Consider the following 19,823-nt stretch of genomic DNA (forward strand, 5'->3'; position numbering starts at 1 on the left):
TTTTCAAAATTTGAAGCCCCCCCCCCTAAAAAGATATATACAAAGATATTTATTTTCAAGGATTAAAAAAAAAAACATTACAGTCGTAAGTGAACAACTTTTGCGTAAGTTTTAGCAGTTATTAATGATTTTTAAATTACTTTACAACAGCCTAGATTACACCTGCCACTTTTACAGAAGAATGAAGTTGGCATTCATTCAATTTAAGTATAAAAAGTGAAAATACATCAGATGGTCCAAAGACGAGGGCAGCTTCAGATCTGTCAACCCTTTGCTGGCATACATGATAAATGGGATTACTAGCTCAAGACTTGATCTTTTCATGTCAATTAACTTCATAAAATAATAGAAATATAATGTGCAACAGCTATACCAATGGTATGATGATAATATAACAATAATGACATAATACAAAATAACATGGTACTTATCGGTTATTCGAAACGCATTCAAGAAATACGCTTAGGTTACATCTCAGAAAACTGGTTTCATAGCTGCAAAAACGAGTCACGGATGATACAATGCATTGGACTGATAAGAATACATTGGACTTGTATAATTTGGGTTGTATGCTTACACATTAGAGGGGGGCGGGTAGGTTAGGTTACGTTAGGTTGGGTTATGTTAGGTCTCCATAATTTTGTTTCTGAAGTATTATTTTATCATCATGTTTTGTTATATGTCATTAGGATTAACCTAATTTCACTTCTTTGGTGTGTTTCGAATAACTGACAAGTACCAATAATAATATAAAAATAACAGTTTTTGGAATAAATAGTCCGAAATTAATATGAACGAATAGATGAAACCCATAATGAACAGAGATTAAATGAATATGGTAATCAAGTCAAACATAAAATGAACATAAATTACCATAAATAAGAGTAATATTCTGTTCAGAAGCATGAGGATACGCTCAAAACATATTGGTACCAAGGAAAAATTGATCGGTTTTTCCCATATTACCGATTGGTTTTTTGGGGCTAGTAATTTTTCCTTGTTTCCCTACGGTACTGATTGGTTTGTCGTGTGTCGTCGAGCAAAAATGAGCAAGGATTTTTGAAAGTGGATAGCATGTCAACTTTCTTTGAAATAATTTTTTTTCTCAATGGAATATTTTGATTGTATATGTTTTGTGTTTTTTTTTCCAGCACCACGGCCAAGATGAAAGAAAAACCCGGGTGCTCCCAACCCTAGGAATGCCCTTGGCCTGTGCACCCCCCCCCCCAAGGGTAATTTCAAGAATTGGTTTCGAAAGTTTTTTGTAGTTATTTCACCCCCATCGCTTTTTGAGAAATCTTCTAGTCCTCCCCCTAAGCAAGGTTCGTACCTAAGGTTACAAATAACGTTTAAGAGATACGCCTAATGATGATTGGTCATTATAAAATAACGCATTGATCCTCTTCTCCATACCATATACATACGATATTTCTTTTCAGGCCTATCAGAGTTACTTCTACCCAGTCACCTTATTACCATCCCCAATTTGGACAGAAGACCCAATCAATCGACCCATGGCGTTCAACTTTCCAGCAGAGTCCTTTCTACAGAACACAGGGAGATAACTTTAGATCCCTGACATCGCCTCTTGATGACTTCCACAAAGATATCTATGACGATAGGTATTTTCAACAAAACGGAGTGCCGATAAAAGTGCCAACAGGACAAGCAATTGCACCAGGGATTAGAGGGCAAATTTTATACACAGCAGGAAACATAGAATCTTTAGAGGATCAACTAAATGATGAGCAAAAAGCAGAAAACTCAAAAATATTTATCTCTTCAACCGAAAGGCAGCTTTTACAGTTGCTAGGTCACGCTTCATCAGCTGGTAATAACCTCGAAAAACCGTTTATCTTAGATAAAGACATGAAAGTCAATCCATGGAAAGACACAACTGAAGAAAAAGAGTATGAAAACCGTGATATAGGTTCTATCTCTATGATGGAAGACGAAGCACTGTCGCAAAACTCAAGCAAAGAGACTGTGCAAGAACGAAGAAACAATGAAAGTCGTCTCGATAAAACAACTAGAACAGATCTAGGTTCCTCTGAGGAGATGAACATCGAAGAAAAGGAAAATGAAGAAGAATATTTTTCGGAAGATACAAGCCCAAAGTCACCAACATTAGTAGCTGCAACAGGAATACCGCCTACGTGGACAAAGCTACCCCTTCTTCCCCCTCCTAGACCGCCCGCAGCTAATCGTGGCTCTTTTTACAATGGGGTGCCTAAACATAATCAAGATCACTATAACACACATCACAGACCTGACTATGGACTTAGCGCAGCATCTATTTTTGCAAGAATAAAACCCCACATCAGAGGAGATACAATCTCAAACAATTTTACTCACCACCCTATTCGTGATCTCTATACCCACAAGCCAATTCAAGAGGAAAGTGAAGAAGAATACTATGACGATGATTATTCGGAGGAACAAGAACAAAATATGAGGAACCAATCATCTCCAAGTACAGAGCCACTTTTAAATCTTGCAGCAAGTAGGAATAGTAGAGAGAATAGAGACGAAACCATTAATATCATTAATACAACTATAAATTCTCTAATAGAAGCTGATGAAGAGGATCTGCCGTTGGCTAAAACATTTAAGACTGCTATTATTTATTCTCAGCAGCCTAAAGCGACAACACCTTCAAATGTCAGGGGAGGTGGAGATATAAGCAACTATAAGAAAATATCTCGTGAGGGAAAAATAGAAGATCCAAAAATAAAGGCTACTGCTGTGACACAGAAAACATCACAAGGGTCAATTGAATTAGCTAGTAAACGGACGAGGGAATCAGAAGAAAATAAAGATGACAAAAACGAACACATGGAGGATATGAAAGAGCTCTTAAAATATAGCGAGAAGCACATTCAAAAGAATAAGACAAGCGGCATTAGAGATAATAGTAAAGAAAGGAAAGACGCAAAACCAGGAGAAAGTGAAGGAAACACCGATAATGGTGAGAGAGGTAAGATTGAAACTAGCAAGAAAAATAATGAAGTGGCTTCGAAAGATTCGCCACATTTGGTGGACAAAGAAAAAAAAGTGACTATTATAAAACCAGGAGACGTAAAATCTTTACTGAAAAGTTCACAAGGAGAAAGTTTAAGTGAAATTCTTCAAAGAAACGGCTTATCGCTACCAGAATTTTTAAAAAAAGGATTAAGAATAGAAACAGAAATAGAAACAGAACAAGAAGCCGTCAAGCACGAAATAAAAGAAAAACAAAATCAAACGGAAATCTCATCAACTCCTATAGTGCTTCTTCAATCATCAGCACAAAGGAATGAGAACAAAAAACTTGCCTTTGATATGACACAAATAAAGCCTGTAAGCCTTTCTGATCTTTTAAAGTCCAGTAGCGATACTAAAATTCTTTTGAAGAAACCTTCAAATTTATTTGCTGCAATTTTTGACAGAAACACGACAACAACGCTGAAATCAGATGAAATAAAAACAACTACTGAAATCCCAGCAACGAATAAAAGCAAATGGTCTCCTAGAGCCAAACCTGAGGTGAATACAACAAAATCAAGAACTAATGTTCAAGAAGTTAAAGAAGATAGAGAATCACCTATCACCACGGAAACAAACAATTTCCCATCAACAAAGAAAATACTAAAACAGTACAGTCCGCCGGGTAGTGTTGGGGAATATGGACAGTTTGATGCTGGACGTGGCCACTCATACGGAAGTCATCGCCCAATACATAGAAAGCGCCTCGAAGAGAAATCAATGAAATCTAATCGAACTCAAAAAACTTTTTATAGAACAGAATATACTTCTGTAGAAGAAAGCGAGGAGGTAGAGAAAACAACTATCCCAAATACTACAAGCTTCATCCTTGATGACGAGGACGAAGCAGAAAGAACAAAGTTTATAGACATACCGGTGGAAATACGCGGCGCTATTATTGCCAGCTCAGCTATTGGCGTATTTGCACTGGTTGTATTTTTAGTTATATTTATAATTTTGTGGAAGAGAAATCGTAAAGTGCAATCTGGAGTTAGGGCATCACACTTAATCAGGCGTGCCATCGAAAATGCCACTCTGGCAGGGAATGGTGATTCAGAGACGTCAAGCACCTCTGAAACAATATTTAATGCCAATTCTAGCTATAGGAAAAATGGTTTCTGGGGAACGTTAGGGCGATCTGTTTGGAAGTGATTAAATTATTAACTATGAATTGTGAGATTTAGATGTAATCAAAACTATCAACTGTAACTAGACGAAAGTGTTGTCCATCAAGCGAAGACTCACATTTTGTGAATCTATGTATATATATCTACATATTTGTGTTGCCAGATACATGGTATCAGATAGAACAGCGATAAAAAGCACTATTTTTTTTATCTAAAACGCACCAAGGATACAATTAATCAAAAAGAAAAAATATTCATGCAAACTTAGCAATCGAGTATGCATCCACCTTAAAAGCGCCTAAACGACACAAATACACAATATCTGGCAATACCGATATGTATTATAGAAACAACTGTATTTTGCTATTTATTCTAGTGGCTTATAAAGTCGTCCTTGGCAACTGTTTAAACGTGCACTGGATATTTTTTTTTCGTTAATTACTTCAGAGAAAGTAAAAACCAGTGAGCCGATACTGACTTTAACAAATATGTGCAATAGGTGCAAGAGAGGCAGAAAATAAATGATAGTCATGTTGCAAGATTTTTGTTTTTGGTTGAATTATAATTTATTCTGTCCGCAACCGGTGTTTGCATTCCATTCTAGACTTCAAGTATACAGCGGTGGTAACACGCTTAAACCTCTGTCAAACTTAATGGCAATAAAAAGAAAAAGTATAACTGAAATTTCAAAAGACGCGAAAAAGTATCACAAATCTAATCTTCCTTTGTATTTTAATTAGCATAATAGAAATAAAGAGAAAAAACAGGAGATTTACAGAATACTTACAAACCCTTGCAAAACTACTATCCAACTTCATGTTAAGAAAAAACAACATAGTTAAACGCTCAAAATAAGCTACATAGTACTTTATATCTCAAAACCCATTTTAATAAGTAAAACCGCCAAAAAAAGAAAAGAAAAAATGAGAACAAAATAAAGAGGCGAGTAGAAATCTTAAAATAGAAACCCAAGTGTTCGGGAGGGAGGGGTTTTAAAATACACATCTCCATGTGATAATTATGGTTGATATTAGCCGTGATTAGCTTAGTAGCAGAGAACTAAACCCATATCCCAAGTATGAAAATCGTGTTGAAAACAACTTAGCTCATTAAAGGCACTAGTGAAAGAGGAGAAAAGGAGGAAAACGACTGGAAGTCAAAGATAGCAACTTACCGAAATCGATCATAAGTGAAACCACTCCTTAGATTTTTGAGTCTTGCGTCAGTTGACATCTTTAAGAAATAGAACTTGATAAGAGAGAAATTATTAAGCCAGAATAACGACAAATGACATGATTTTACTGAAAAATATCGCGCATAACACAATTCGAGGGTAGAACCAAATTGACGTATGAAACAAAGAAGAGAAAGGATATAATAAATGAAAAATCAAATCAAATTGGTGAGAAAAAACAAGGATTTTGTCAGCCAGTAGAAACAAGCAAATATTTCAAAATGGACCTCCGCCAAGTCGTCCTCAGTGCTCAGAAAGAAAAAAAAAATCTAACCTTTTGAAGTGAACTTTTTTTTTTGAGCACTGACCGACGACTTGGCTTAATTTAATTGTATTTGGTTCTTATTTTATTCTAAGAAGAGCATTCAAACTCATGTATTTGCGGCGATAGCAAAATTTGTTGTATATCTAACATCCGGTCAGTGCGACAATGCTTTGTTTTTCAATTGGCGTTCATCCAGGAATTTATAAAATTTTTCTTAAAAAAAAAAAAATACATCTTTTCCAACGTGGATCCAAACCCACTTAACTATGTGTTTTTCTTAGTTTCAACTTGAAACTTCACATACATTTCTCATAAAAAAAAACGATTGTTCCAGTGCTTGTTGCCTATCAGAAAAAATTGCAACCTAAGATGAGGTTTCCAAGATTGCTGCATTTTTATACACTGTATAAGCACAACAAAGGACAATTAACAAAGTAAATAAAGGAGAAATGAGTATGAGGTAGACGAGCATGTTAACAAGTTGCTTGACAAGTAATGGGGTAACTTGATAAGCTAAGAAGTGGAAAATGAGTAACAGATAAAGGAGTAAGTTAACAAGCCACTTGGCAAGTTAAGGAGCAGTTTGACTAGTAAGAAAGTAAATGAGTAACAGATAATTGAGTAAGTTAATGAGTAACTTTGCAAGTTGAGAAGCAACTTGCCAAGTAAAGAAATAAGTAAAGAAGTAAATGAGTAACAGGTGAAGGAGTAAGTAAAGAAGTTACTTGACAAGCAAAGCAAGTAAACAACACAAGTAAAGTAAATGAGCAACAGGTAAAGGAGTAAGTAAAAAAGTAACTTGGTAAGATAAGAAGTAACTTAACAAACAAAGGAGTAAGCAAAAGGGTAAACATTTAAAAGTTAAAAAGTTACTCGACAAACAAAAGAGTAAATGAGAGACGGGTAAAAGGAGTTAGTTAACAAATAACATGAAAAGTTAAGAAGTAACTTGACAAGCAAAGGAATAGGGTTGTAGGAGACAAAAATCAGCCAGGAACAGTCTATAAGACATAACTATAAGATAGTAACCTTCCTTGTAAAAATTATTCGGAATCGATCTACATAATCCTTGCATTTTGTTCAAAATATGTGCTAATGTTTTTTGGAATTTTACTTTTTCAATTTCCAGTTATATCATGAAATAGTCTAGCAATGGCCGCAAAAGTACGCTAAATAACAACCCATGTAACACCCTATTACCCTTATAATCTGAAATTTTCAAAATTTTGAGATAATTGCCAAAAAATATTTTAAAGGTTACTCAATAGGAGTTTCAGCAGGGTAATGGGTATTCAACCAAACTTTGATCCTCCTGATTACCACAGCACTCCTTATTCTCATTTGGAGAATAGCTTAGCAAATGGTTTTTAGTAATTATTTCAGAAAAGGGAAAAATACGAGATATGACCTCTATGCGGTACAGAGACTATAAGTAGGTTATTTTGTAATTACTTAAGGTCAAATGAACTTTAATCACAAATGGCTACATTTTGCCGGCTATAATGGGAGACAAGAAATCAACAATGATTAACAACATTCTTCAGGAACTGACTTCGGATAGGCGAAATTATAATTTTTTTTTTTTTGTTATCAAGAAAAACGATGGATTAGTTGGGGAGTCAGAATGCTAGACGGCGCAGATTATTTTACTTTATGGTTATATAATACATACCTGTATAACCTTGAAGATATAAGAATACTGCCTAGCTATGCTTACATAGATCTTCACGATTTCTTCTGGAAAAGAAAAAAGTACAAATAAGAATTTATATCATCAATGTAAGGCAATTCCCAGAATGTTTTGACCTGACAGGTTTTCAATGACACATAACACCTTATTTACATGTAACTTTAAAAGAAAACTTTAAAACTAGCATTACTATGATTGTAGTCACTACCGCCACATCCAGCATATTTTTTGGGGAGGGGGTACCAGAAAAACTTTATAAAATGAAACAAAGCTTGCTTACATTTATTTCTGTTACTTTTGTATGAGCCAGAGAAACATTTCAGGGGGGGGCAAACTGAGCCCCCCCCCCCCGAATACAGCTCTGATTGTAGCTTTTGTAGTTTTAGTAGTTATTTTTATATAAAAAACTTGAATATGGGCCGTCCGGATAATGGCTTGATTATGAAAAAAGGGTTAAATCTGGCTTGTGGGCTTGGGGAATCCATGATTCAAGGAAACATTCTTAGATCAGCCAATCCGAGCTTCAGGAAATTCAATCCATCTTCAACCAATAAGGTCGTCCATGCTTCAATATTTTCCTCTTACATCAGCCTAAGAATATGTTGAAGAATATGCAAGCATTTTAAAGGACTTCTAGCTATAGCTTTCTGCAACAAAGTCTCCTGCGGTGACTCCTAAAGAGTTCTGTAACATATTTTCTAGAACGGAAATTTAATGCCATTCTCCTCCAAGTAAGCAAGCTTTACCGATTGATCTCATACGTTTTCGAAGATTTTATCTTGTTTTTCAGATATTTAGCAGTTTCACTTTTTTTTGTACCAGAATATGTTGGGTACGGAAACTCTTTCCCAAACCACGTAAATAGTTGGGAAACAGAGCCGTTGTCACCATAATATTTTTCCGCCTTTCTATATACCTAAAACTAAATTTCCTTTGGACAAATTACAGGTCTTATTGATAAAAAAAAAAAAACAAAAAAAAACAACCCAGAGCACAGTTCAAACACTGTTTAGTCAGTGCTTCCTCTACCCCTGATTCTTCTGGATTTCCATGGATTTCATCTAGAGAAAATTGGAGCCTCCGAAATCTCCCCGGAAATTAACAATGACTAATAACTTAATTTCACGTTAGCGTTCGTTTGTTTTCAAACGTTAATCTCTGAAAAAATTTCGAGGAAATCAATTATCACGCGAGGAAATTCGGAGCAACCCCAAAAAAAAACTCGGGGACCATCGAAGCAGAGTTTTCCCGATGTTTTGTGAGAATTATGTTTTTTACCATAAAACGCCTTTTGTGTTACCGAAGTCGATGTGACTTACAGTCTATTATTTGGTAAGACAAATTTTTTAGGAGTGACCAAGGGTTTTGATCAGAATTCAAAAAAGAATTTTTACAGAAGAAACTTATTTTGACAACTTTCGTTATGAAAAACTCAATCTTTTCCGCTGTTTAAACTTTCACTTTTATTGAGAATTTGAAAATTGTGTTCGTCTGTAGGAAACTTTAGCCTCTAAAGCGGACATTAATTACAGGAAGTCAATTATAGCAGCTAATGGATATGTCGTGATCTGGCAAGAAAAACTGCTCAAAGCAAGACTAACAGGGTTGTCACGGTTGCCGTATAGAAACAAGTGTTAGAAGCAAGAAAATCAAAATCAAGACAGTTTGATTTTACCTTGAGTAACTGAAGATTAATTAGAGAACAGCCACACACTAACAGCGACTAAGTAAAGAGCGACGTGTCTCTTATGTATTATTATGTTTCGCGAGTCAATTTGCAGAGAAGTGGTTGTAGAAACTTGGGAGTCACCTTAGTCAATCGGCAATTCAAAGTTCCAGCCTCTTTTTAAGGACCGAATCGTATTGGAGAGCACACAGCCCTCCTCCAGTGCCCTTTTACCCCTGTCACCACAATGGCCTAGTAAAAAATTTTGAGATATCCATTTCCCTAAGAATGATCAAAAGGTGAAAAGATGTGCTCGCATGGGGGACGTGGCCACACAGCCCAAAGATGACACCCATGCGATAGCCCACTTTATACAGACATATTTTAGCAGGAACGGAAGACATATCTTAAATATTTAGAACTGAGGCCTTGCGAGGAAGTTGAATACGTATTATTCGCAAAGTAAAATGTACCTGTGACCCCCAAAACCTCCAAGGCCCCATGTGCCTCCTCCATATACCGCAATGTCATGGGATAAAAAAATAAGAGATAACCAATTTGTTCAAATAATTGGATTTGCTCAATCCAATAAATGTCGCTCCGAGAATAGCATGGCACACGCAGCCCCTGGGCCAAATGCCCTAGGCTATGCAAACTCCCCGTTCTTCAAAATTAGAGGAACTCCAGGTTGTATAACTCATCCAATCAGCATAGAAATAATATTATCTAGCATTAAAGAAACCATGCAACCCACAAAAGTTTAAACTAAGAGCTATAATCTAAATAGCACGCTACGTGACACAAAGCGAGTAATGATGCTACACTTCGTTGAAAACCGAAAGGATGTAAAATCCTTCTGGATTTTACATCCTTGTTATTGGGAATACATCCCAATCACAAGAATGTATTCTGTGAAATTCGAGGACCTTATTTAGGGGACATTCAGGATTGGGAGTGGTCCCAAACAACTATATATTAATCATTCAGATTTAACCGGTGGCGGATCCAGAAGGGGGCGCGGGGGAGCACGCCCCCCTGACGTAGTGGTGGATTTGTGGTTGGGTCCACTTGCTCTGGTTTGGGCTGGGACGAAAGTTATTTTTTTTAATTGGTTTTTAATAGTTTCATTTTTAATAAGTTTTAAATTATTAAGACTGTTTCTTTTTGCAAACAAGCTTGAAACAAGGTTTTAGTTACTTTGTGCGGTCTGCCACACAAGTATTTACTGCTATAAAGTATTTAATTAAATTTAGGTTTATCAAGGAAATGTGTCCGTTTTACCACAAAAGCCAACTGGGAGGCAAAAATCTTCATTTCGTAATAACAAAGTGGGGAAATTTAAAATCCTAACTTATTTAGACTGTTGAAATGAAATTTCAGGATTGTGCTGTCACAACAGGGCTGAAAATTCTAAAAAGTATATTCATTTTCTTCCCACAGAAGCTAAGCTAATGCCTCCACAATTACTACAGTCAATCTTACTACAACTACCCCACTCGATCACCTTTCTCATAGAGGGGTTTAATTAGAGCTTTCCTGAAATTGCTACTTACTTTCCTTTTTTCAAAAATCATATTCATAATCTTCAGTAACTTATCTACAAAATTCATAATCGAAACAGTTAAACTTCATTTATCTCCCTATCAGCACATCGGGTCTAATTATTTTTTAATCCTTTTAGTACTGTCACTAATTCTCCGTCACAAAATAAATCTTCCTTCAAATCCAAAGAGTCACAAACTTTTTCATTATATTCTATATATTTTCCTGTAACACTATCACGGTTTAGCACATTCTCAAAATTTTCTGCCCATCTTTCTTTAACTCTTTCTTTATCACTGATTGCAGCCCCGTTCCTATCTTTAACTGGGAAAAGTCCAGATTGACTATTCCCTCTCAATTTATTAACATGTCAATAAAATATTTTACTATTATCCCATCTAGCTACATCTTTCAGATCTTCAGCAATTTTATCCATCTTCACACCTCCTTAATTCATACTAAATACTTTATACTCTCTTCACATTCCTCATATTTTCAAATGACCATGTCTCAAATAATTCTTGTAAAAGCCCCTTCTCCTCTCCATTAAACACAAAGCATTCTAACTAACATTCCTAGCTGCGATTCTAATGTTCTTCCCTAAGACACCACCAGCGACTTCGAAAACTATTTTCCTAAAATTATTCCAGCCATCTTCAACATTGTCAAATTTCGAACTCTCCAGTTTAGTGTTCAGCTGTTCCAGGATAACTTCGTTCAGACTCTCATCCTGGAGTCTACAAATGTAATAGCTTCCCGGGATGTAGTTACCCTCCTTAAATTTCAGCTTTGGATTACTCTAGACACTACTAGATGGTGATCTTTACATTTAACATCAATAGCAGCACTCATATATAACCTAGTGTCTTGTATAGATGGTACCAGCCTTCAGTTTAAAATGGCATAATTAATCAGGTTAATCTTGTCATCATGTGACTACCATGTTAAATTATGGGCCATTTTATGATAAAATACTGTATCGGTTATTAATAAATTGCCACACTTACAAATTGCAGCAGTCTGTAACCATTACTTTTTTTTCTTTTCCTATGCCAATTTTATCTAGACTAGAATACCATCCATTCCTATTTCTACCGACCTGGGCATTACAATCTTCTAATAAAAATACCATATTTACAAGTGGGACCCTGTCTATTTGTTCCTGTACCTGTCATTTGTGTCATTTGAGTCGCTACTATCTCCATATGTCGGTTCTGCAGGGCCATATACTATTATGACTGATACCCTGCACTTTTGGTCATAAAATGGACCACTAGCATTCTATTATTAATACCTTCCTAACCTAATCAAGACTTGGCAGCATCCTTATTCACCATGAGCCCTACTCCCTACCTATGCACCCCATGCTTCCTTCCCGAGTAATTGTCGTAATTCCCAAGTAAATTCTATTTCACCTAATTTCATCTTTCCTACAGCTGGGATATGAGTTTCTGAAACTCCGAATAATTTCAGTCCGAAGCGTTTGAATTAATCAGTCAAAACATCGACACAATGGTCGTTTTTTAACGTTGTAACATTCCAAGTTTCATATTCTTTAAACACCTAGCATACAACATCCTACATATCCTACACCTGGGATATAAGTTTCTGACACTCTTAATAAGTTCAGTCCAAAGCGTCTGAATTCGTTAGTCAAGAAGTCGACACAATAGTCATTTTTTAACGTTGCAACAATCCTAGTTTCACATTGTTTAAATCACTGATATTATTATGGCCTCAGGAAGAGCAATGGTCCCAAAATCAATGCAAGACGGGGACAAACACATTTTCTCAAGTATTCACGAAGTACTTACGCTGGCTTAGGACCGGAAAGCAAGAAGCTCCCAAAACCTCCGGCTGAATGGAGGCTTTGTGCAATCCTGAGCAGATCTTGGTCATAACATCGTTTTCGATACATGACGATGATCTTCTATCAAGAAGAGTCGAAGTCCTGCACAGATCATCTTAAGCCTATTAACTCCGATCCGTACCTACAAATATTATGCTGCTAAGGGGAGGCAACCCATGATAGATAACTTGGATAGGAAGCCCCCCACCCCCAGAAAAATACCGAAAGAAACCAAACCCAGAAGAAGTATCTTTAATCAGAGGCCAGAGTAAATGCTGTGTCATTTACTAGGCTATTATTCCCTTGAGAGGCGCCACTCCTCAAGTTCACCCAATAGCGCTGTTAGCAGTCACAGTTTTGGCTAGGTAAACTTGTGGAAGGTCCAACCTGATGCCACTACGAAACCACGCAAGCGGGATTTCCTTGTTGGGGATAGGGACGGAGAAAGGAATTCATGACGGAGCGGAGACCCCAAACCATCTCAAACCAGCGGAATTCCTCCAACCTTTTATACTCAGCCTGTCGTCGCCAGGGCAATCTTCAGGAATGAATATATAGATAAATATGCTTCAGTGAATAGATTTTAATGAGCAACTTTGAAATTAATATATTTTGCATATTAAGATTCAGCATGAATTGTAGATTCCGTTGTTGCGGATATTATAATAAAAACTTTATTTTGTAGAATTTCGGTGTCTTCACAAGGGACACCCTTTACTTACTGTATTTTAATATGAGTTGTTTGATCTAGAGCTCTCGTAAATGCGAAGGAGGATTACTACTCCCTCATTCAATCACTGTTATAACGATCAAGTAATGAGATATGCCTCAAATGAAATATGTTATATCGCTTAAATCTCAGCAAAAAAAGCTCCTTGTAAACTTGCCCACCCCGCCCCTCTAGAAACTCCCAAACAGCACTCATAACACCCCTCCCCCATCTCCACCTTTGCACTTAAATTATTCCTGAGAATCAAGATAGATTTGAGATTAATTTCTAGCTTGAGATTAGTCTCTGATATATCTTGATCGCACACAAGTCTCACTCTGCAATCCCCTAATTCTAACTGCAACAAGACGCCAAACGACTAACCAACATGCCCCATGACTTTCCACCGCGTTAAGTTCTGTTATATACACTCTCCGAAAAACCTGTGTAATATACATCATTTTAGAAAGTGGATCACCCCCCAAATATGATTTCACCTTAGCGTTTCAAAGAAACTAAAATAAAAATGCAACGAACGCTTCATTTTTTTTTCAGATGACTGATTGCAATGCCTTTAAAATAACTAAAAATATCAAGTAAATGAAAAAAAAAGCCAAACCTGACAAAAACCATATAAACACGACCTATTGTGCTGCCATGGTCGTTATACACAAGCCTATTAACGTTGTATGGCTCACAAAAGAAAAATACAAATCCTTTCACACAAAAACGGCTGAGAGAAACAAAAAGAAACCCAAAAAAATCAATTTCAACTGTAAGTTACAGTTAATTTAAGATAGAAGTATCCTGGTCGATTTCTTCAACAATCACCAGTGTTAGAGCTTTTAAAATTAAAAATTAAAACGAGGTGGAATCGACAAACACCTGCTCAACACCAGGCTTGTGAGGCTCCCATGCATTGGCCCATCGAAATAATAAGTCATAAATTCAACTTCTTTTGTCACTTTCAGTTCGATATTTCACTTCTCCGCTCTTCCAAGGAGCTAATATAAGGATACATCGACATAAATTCTTGCAAGTGGCCTACAGTATAAATAAATCAACAAGTAGGAACAACACGGAATTTTTTCCTTAAGACAGTGGAACCTGTCTTAAGACAGGTTCCACTGTCTTAAGAAAAAATTTCCTGTTGTTTCTAATTCTTGTTTGTATGTATGATGGAAAGGCAGTGTGGTCTTCGTTACTACTTAGGGCCTACAGTGTGTGTTAAGTTAAGTTTTATTGACTCTGTCGGAGAGGACTATCTGAAGTTATGCAGCCGAGCTTTCTTTCAATCAAGCCATGTTCCTGCATTTGACTGGAAAGATTCGTTCTAGCAGGCAAGAAGACGGGCACCAGTTCAAGTTGAAGTTAGACTGAAAGTGCTTATGATGTTGGAGGGTTATCTGGCCCCATTGTGAAATAAAATGGAGCTTTCTCTTCGCTTATTTCTAGGTTGTGATATCAGAAAGTTGGAGGCAGCAAGAAAATGTGCTTTTGAAGCAAGACAGATAGATTTGTTTATTTAACACTGGTAAATAGTTCTTGATGAGCTGATCAAGGTATATAAGATTCGCTTTTCCTTACAAAAGTCGAACATACAATATGCAACTTAAAAAATTCGCGGGATTGACAATTTTATAACAACAGATTGACATAAAAGTGACAATTGGGCTCTTAAGCTCCGGTTGTCTTGTGATGAGGGGTTGGCATGAAGTAGTAGTTAGTGTACATATTAAGTGCTTCCGCTATGGAGAGGGAGGTACAATTAAGAATAGACTGTTAGAGCACCGTCATCTTCTTGGTTAAGAGGTTATACAACCATTTTACAAAGTTCGAGCGGTTGTCCACCGCTCGAAATTTTAAGACAAGGAAGGGACTTGTAAGTAAGGATTGGCTGTTATGCTCCGTTAAACTTTGCGATGAGACGTTGGCATCGTTTGCTCGTTCGGTTAACTATTATTTGCTTCTGATGTACTTGAGGGCACGAAAAGTTTGGTCTCATGTCTGCTACGGACAGGGACGTGCAAGTAAAATAGACTGTTCTAGGTTAAGGGGTGAGAAACTACTACAAATTATTTTACATTTTATTTGGGCAAAAAAAAAATCGGGAACACAGAATTCAAAAATAAGTGAAGGAGTTTTCATTAAGAATCAGTTGTTGACCACGGTTGTCTTCAGAGTTGGTGTTAGACGCTTTTACTGACTGATCTATCCTTCTTCTAATTTTGCAGCGTCTTTCTGCAGTCAATGGTTATGAAAAGCAACGGATTGCTTTATATTACCAACTAAGTTCTACAATGTTATATTTCAAGTTTAGATCGCTTGCATGAGACATACCATTTAAAACGTTTTTCCGAGTTACACCTTCAGTTTTAATGTCCACATTGAAAGAGAGAATTCTAGAAAGAAATTCGTTGAAAGATATATATATTTATATATATATATATATATATATATATATATATATATATATATATATATATATATATATATATATATATATATATATATATATATATATGTATGTATAAATATATATATATATATATATATATATATATATATATATATATATATATATATATATATATATATATATATATATATATATATATATATATATATATATATATATATATATATATATGTATATAGTACCCAACACTTGGAACAAGTCAGGCTTTTATATATGGATTCCCATTGTCACTTGTCTTCTAATCGCATACACGAGCCTCTCCTTGATGTCATGACGTCACCACAGGTTCGTTACAACCACCCTGGGAAAAATAAGAATTCCTGACCTATTTAGATCGTTTTTGTGGCCAGTCATATTCGCTTTCTCGCTGTCGCCTGTAATTCTCGCTGCCACTTCTATTAGAACCATATATTTCGTTGTTCTCGCTGTGGCATTCTTTTAGCCGCATATTTCTTCGTTCTTCACTTTCATTTCTAATTCGTTCTACTCCTTGGTGTCACATGTATTGTAACCACATATTTTTTTTATCTCCACTTTTTTTTTATTTGTTTTAATTCTTGTTGTTGATTATCTTCAAACCGAATATTTCTTTATTCTTTTTCTTGATATAATCTATTCTCTTGAAATGTACTCATACATATGACGTAGATCATGATTTTTCCTATCAATCATTTGTTTCTCGTGTAATTTTACCTGCATCATAGACATTGAAAACGATACAACCACTAAGGCAAATATGACATATGTACGCTTTTCAAATGTATCCATAAATAAGACGTCACAAACATTTTTTTTTCCAAAATGGTTCCATGTCTGCTATGGGAAGGGACATGCAAGCAAGAACAGGTTGTTAAAAGTCGGTCATCTTCTCTCAGTTCTTTTCTAAATAAGCGCGAACGAATCTACACGGAACTTTATTTCTAAACAGAAGTTCTTTTCGGCACAACCGTGAACAAACATACACGCGGAGCCTCTCCGTTTTCTTCTACACAAGCGCGGACAGATCTACGCAGGGAACCTCTCAGTTCTTGCCTACATTAATTGCTACCGGACCTGCAGGCGGAACCTCTCAGTTCTCTTCTACGCAAATGCGAACGGATATACAAACAAACAAAACCTATCAGTTTTCTTCTGTATAGATTGGGAATGTTGTAATAGCCACTAATAACCAAGTTGCACTTTATGGACGCCTAAAAAATTACCAAAATCAGCGGAAGCAGGAGCACACCGCACGTTTATTGTTATCTGACAGAAGGGTATTTAACGAGGAAACACATATGGTATTACAATTTGCCAAAGACAACTGGGCTTGACTATATGAAGCCTTAAAAGATACCAGCATAATTTAAGCTTTTCGGATACTTCTAGCAAAATTACCGTTTAACAAAGGACGCCCCGATCTAACAGTACCATCAACAGGTAAGCCAAGATGTGCTATACTTAATGAATGTCTTACAAAATTGTCACCGCATATTTACATCTAAGCCATGTAATCACTCTCGTTATCATAAAAAAAGGAAAAAAAAGAATCAATTTTGGTCTCATAAAAAGAGAAGAAAATTATCTCACATTAATCCTTAAGCGTCGATAAATTCTCTTCAAAACGTCTTAAGTTTCAAATATCACTAGCATAATTAAGCACTGAGCCAAGATACGGCTCAGTGCTTGGTATCTATACCAAGATACGGAAAACTAGGTCCAACCACATGTTGAACTTGGACTACATTATTATTGTAAAAAATCGTCACTGTGCAGACTAACCTTAATCTTCACTCATATAAGATTTCAATAAAAAAGGAAAAAAAAACAGACTAATCAGTAGTCCTGTTTTTTAACACGTAAAACTCGTCACTTTTTACATTCCGGGAAGAGTTTTTTCAAGAAAGAGAAATTACATTTAAAAAACAAACGAAATATTACTTCTGTTTCTGTATTTGGTAATTTTTTTTTTTAATAAATTTGGTACGTTTTCTCTCATTTGATGGCACTAATAAAATTACCTGGGCGGCAATCCGGTAGCAAAACATTTAAAATAGAAAAGACGTTCTGCGTTGGTTTCTATATTTCTTTTTATTAGTTAAAGCTTTCTAAATATATCATTAAAAAAAAAAAAAAAATTGGAACGTAAATATCATAGTTATTTACGACTTTTCTGTAGAGATGTACGCACAAAAGAGATCATTAGCATACAAATATATACAAACTAAAAAAAATGTCGGTAAAATGGTCAATTGAAAACTTGATGAAAAGGGGTAGTTCTCAAACACACGTTTAGAATAACTATTGAGTTCGTTATTTACCGCATGATGGATTTTTTACTCCGTGCTATAAAAAAATAAGTCTGGCGGTACTTGACTCTTAAGGTCCAAACCAGCGGTGCTGATCTCCGTTTCGTAGCCCTTCAGGCAGGAAGTGCAATAGGCGGCTGGGGGCCAGCCATCTTGAGCTTTCGCACACCCTTTCTGCTTACCTTCCCCGGATTTCTCCTGGTACCGATTTAGAGCTGGGTGAACTCTGACTAAGCTAACAGAGTCACGCACTTGAACCCCATTCCAAACTAAATAACCAGCCACGCCATGAATCAAACCCGTGCCCCTCGGAAAAAGGGTTTCCAAAACAGCGGGCCAACCATTTAGTTAGGACGACTCCTTGTTATAGTCCTTTTGTTTTCACATCCTTAGCATTGACCTTACATTAGAACTTACTCAAAAATCATCGATGCAGTTTTCTACCTTGAGCCTAGGCCACGCATTTGTAATGCCCCGAAAAAATCTCTGTGATTCAGTTATTTATTAATGTACCTAGGGAGGCGTTTCCACAAGGACTTTCCACTTTTCAAAACTTTTGGAAAATTAATTCCCCTCTCACGGGTTGATTATTCTTTTTCTATTCAACTAAATAAATTCCCAAATTACGTTTACCCAGATCTTTCAAAAATATCGATAGGGCCGTAACTAGAAGGAAAGGATTTCCAGACCAAGTCTGCTCTCCCTAACAAATACTAACCTTGTAAGATATATTTACTCTGAGGACGTCAAAGAAAATATTTCGTTTTGTAGAGATCTAAAAACTATTGCTAAATAAAAAGTCGTTGTGGAGATGATAAGCAAATTCTTTGAAAATAATGGCTTACAATGGAAAAAATTTGTGTTTGCCCATGGAGGACCAATACCATGTTTGGATCGAGATCAAGCTTTCAGACGAAAGTCACGGTTCTTTCAGACCACGCCGCAGAAACTTCAACACTAGACTATTCCACAAACCTCTCAAATCAAATAATTTATTGTAAACAAGATCGACTCTTATCCGCATGGCCCAAATGTGGTACCTTTAATAAATCAAATTAGTTATACAATAGAAGATCTTTGGTCACCTGGAGTAAACCTCTACAAGAAGTGCAAAACTCTTCAAAATTGTCAAAGACGTGAAATCTACTACTGCTGCAACTGACAACTCACTCGAGCACTAAGCCGTCTGAGGCAAACACAGCTACGTACACTCCTCCTCTCCTCATTTTATTTAAACCCCCCTCTTCAAACCATCTCAAGAGGTTCCGACTTCCCTTAAATCTTTCCTTACGAACTTCTTCTACCCCATTCGGGAACAACGTACTTTTTTTGGTCCTAGACGGTCTACCAGAAAGGATAATCTTTGGCAATCTGACATCTTTCATCCGCAGAACGTGTTCTAGCCATCTCATTGGCGAATAAAACAACCTTTTTGGTGAAGTTTACAGCTTGAAAAACGGTTAGTCAGACGGGTACCCAAAACAATCCGTATACAGTTCCTCTGGAAAACATCTAACAAATTCTCCTCCGTCTTTCGAAGCATCTACAGTTCAGAACCATACTTGACCACTGTCATCATTCTAGCTTCCAGTATTCACACTGGAAGTGTGATTTTCCTATTCTTCCAAGCTCTTTTCAGCTGTGAAAAACACCCTGGACATCGGCTGTACCACTTTTACCATCTCCACAGCATCCACCATTTTTACTAACAGAAATACCTAGATAAATGAAGCTATCCACTTGATCAATCTTTTCGTTACCCAAAATCATCTCTCCCTCTTCACTTATTCCCATGCTAAACGACCTACTCTTCTGAACATGAATTTTCAAGCCTATTCTTTCGTCCCAAGTTCTCAAAACCTTCAAAAAATTATTCATTTTGATAATATTTTCACCTAGGATGCGTAAATCATCAGCAAAATCAAAGTCTAGGAGAATCTGACCTCCCAT

The 19,823-nt window shown here is 36.3% G+C and overlaps 2 protein-coding genes across 4 annotated transcripts in view; one reads left to right on the forward strand and one right to left on the reverse strand.

The window, feature by feature from the left end:
* LOC136029477 (uncharacterized) overlaps positions 1-4,732 on the forward strand; it is a 51,794-nt gene extending 47,062 nt beyond the window's left edge. For both annotated transcript variants that reach the window (XM_065707899.1, XM_065707900.1), the window contains exon 4: positions 1,440-4,732. In XM_065707899.1, the coding sequence (XP_065563971.1) occupies positions 1,440-4,176 (2,737 nt within the window). In that variant the 3' untranslated portion in view covers positions 4,177-4,732. The remainder of the gene's footprint in view (positions 1-1,439) is intronic.
* Positions 1-19,823, reverse strand: part of LOC136029478 (actin-histidine N-methyltransferase-like) — a 145,974-nt gene that overhangs the window by 105,190 nt on the left and 20,961 nt on the right. For both annotated transcript variants that reach the window (XM_065707902.1, XM_065707901.1), the window contains exons 5-6: positions 7,323-7,387; positions 5,326-5,384 (exon numbers count right to left, since the gene is read on the reverse strand). In XM_065707902.1, the coding sequence (XP_065563974.1) occupies positions 5,326-5,384; positions 7,323-7,387 (124 nt within the window). The remainder of the gene's footprint in view (positions 1-5,325; positions 5,385-7,322; positions 7,388-19,823) is intronic.

Source organism: Artemia franciscana, chromosome 7, assembly GCF_032884065.1.
Source record: "Artemia franciscana chromosome 7, ASM3288406v1, whole genome shotgun sequence".
NCBI lineage: Eukaryota > Metazoa > Arthropoda > Branchiopoda > Anostraca > Artemiidae > Artemia > Artemia franciscana.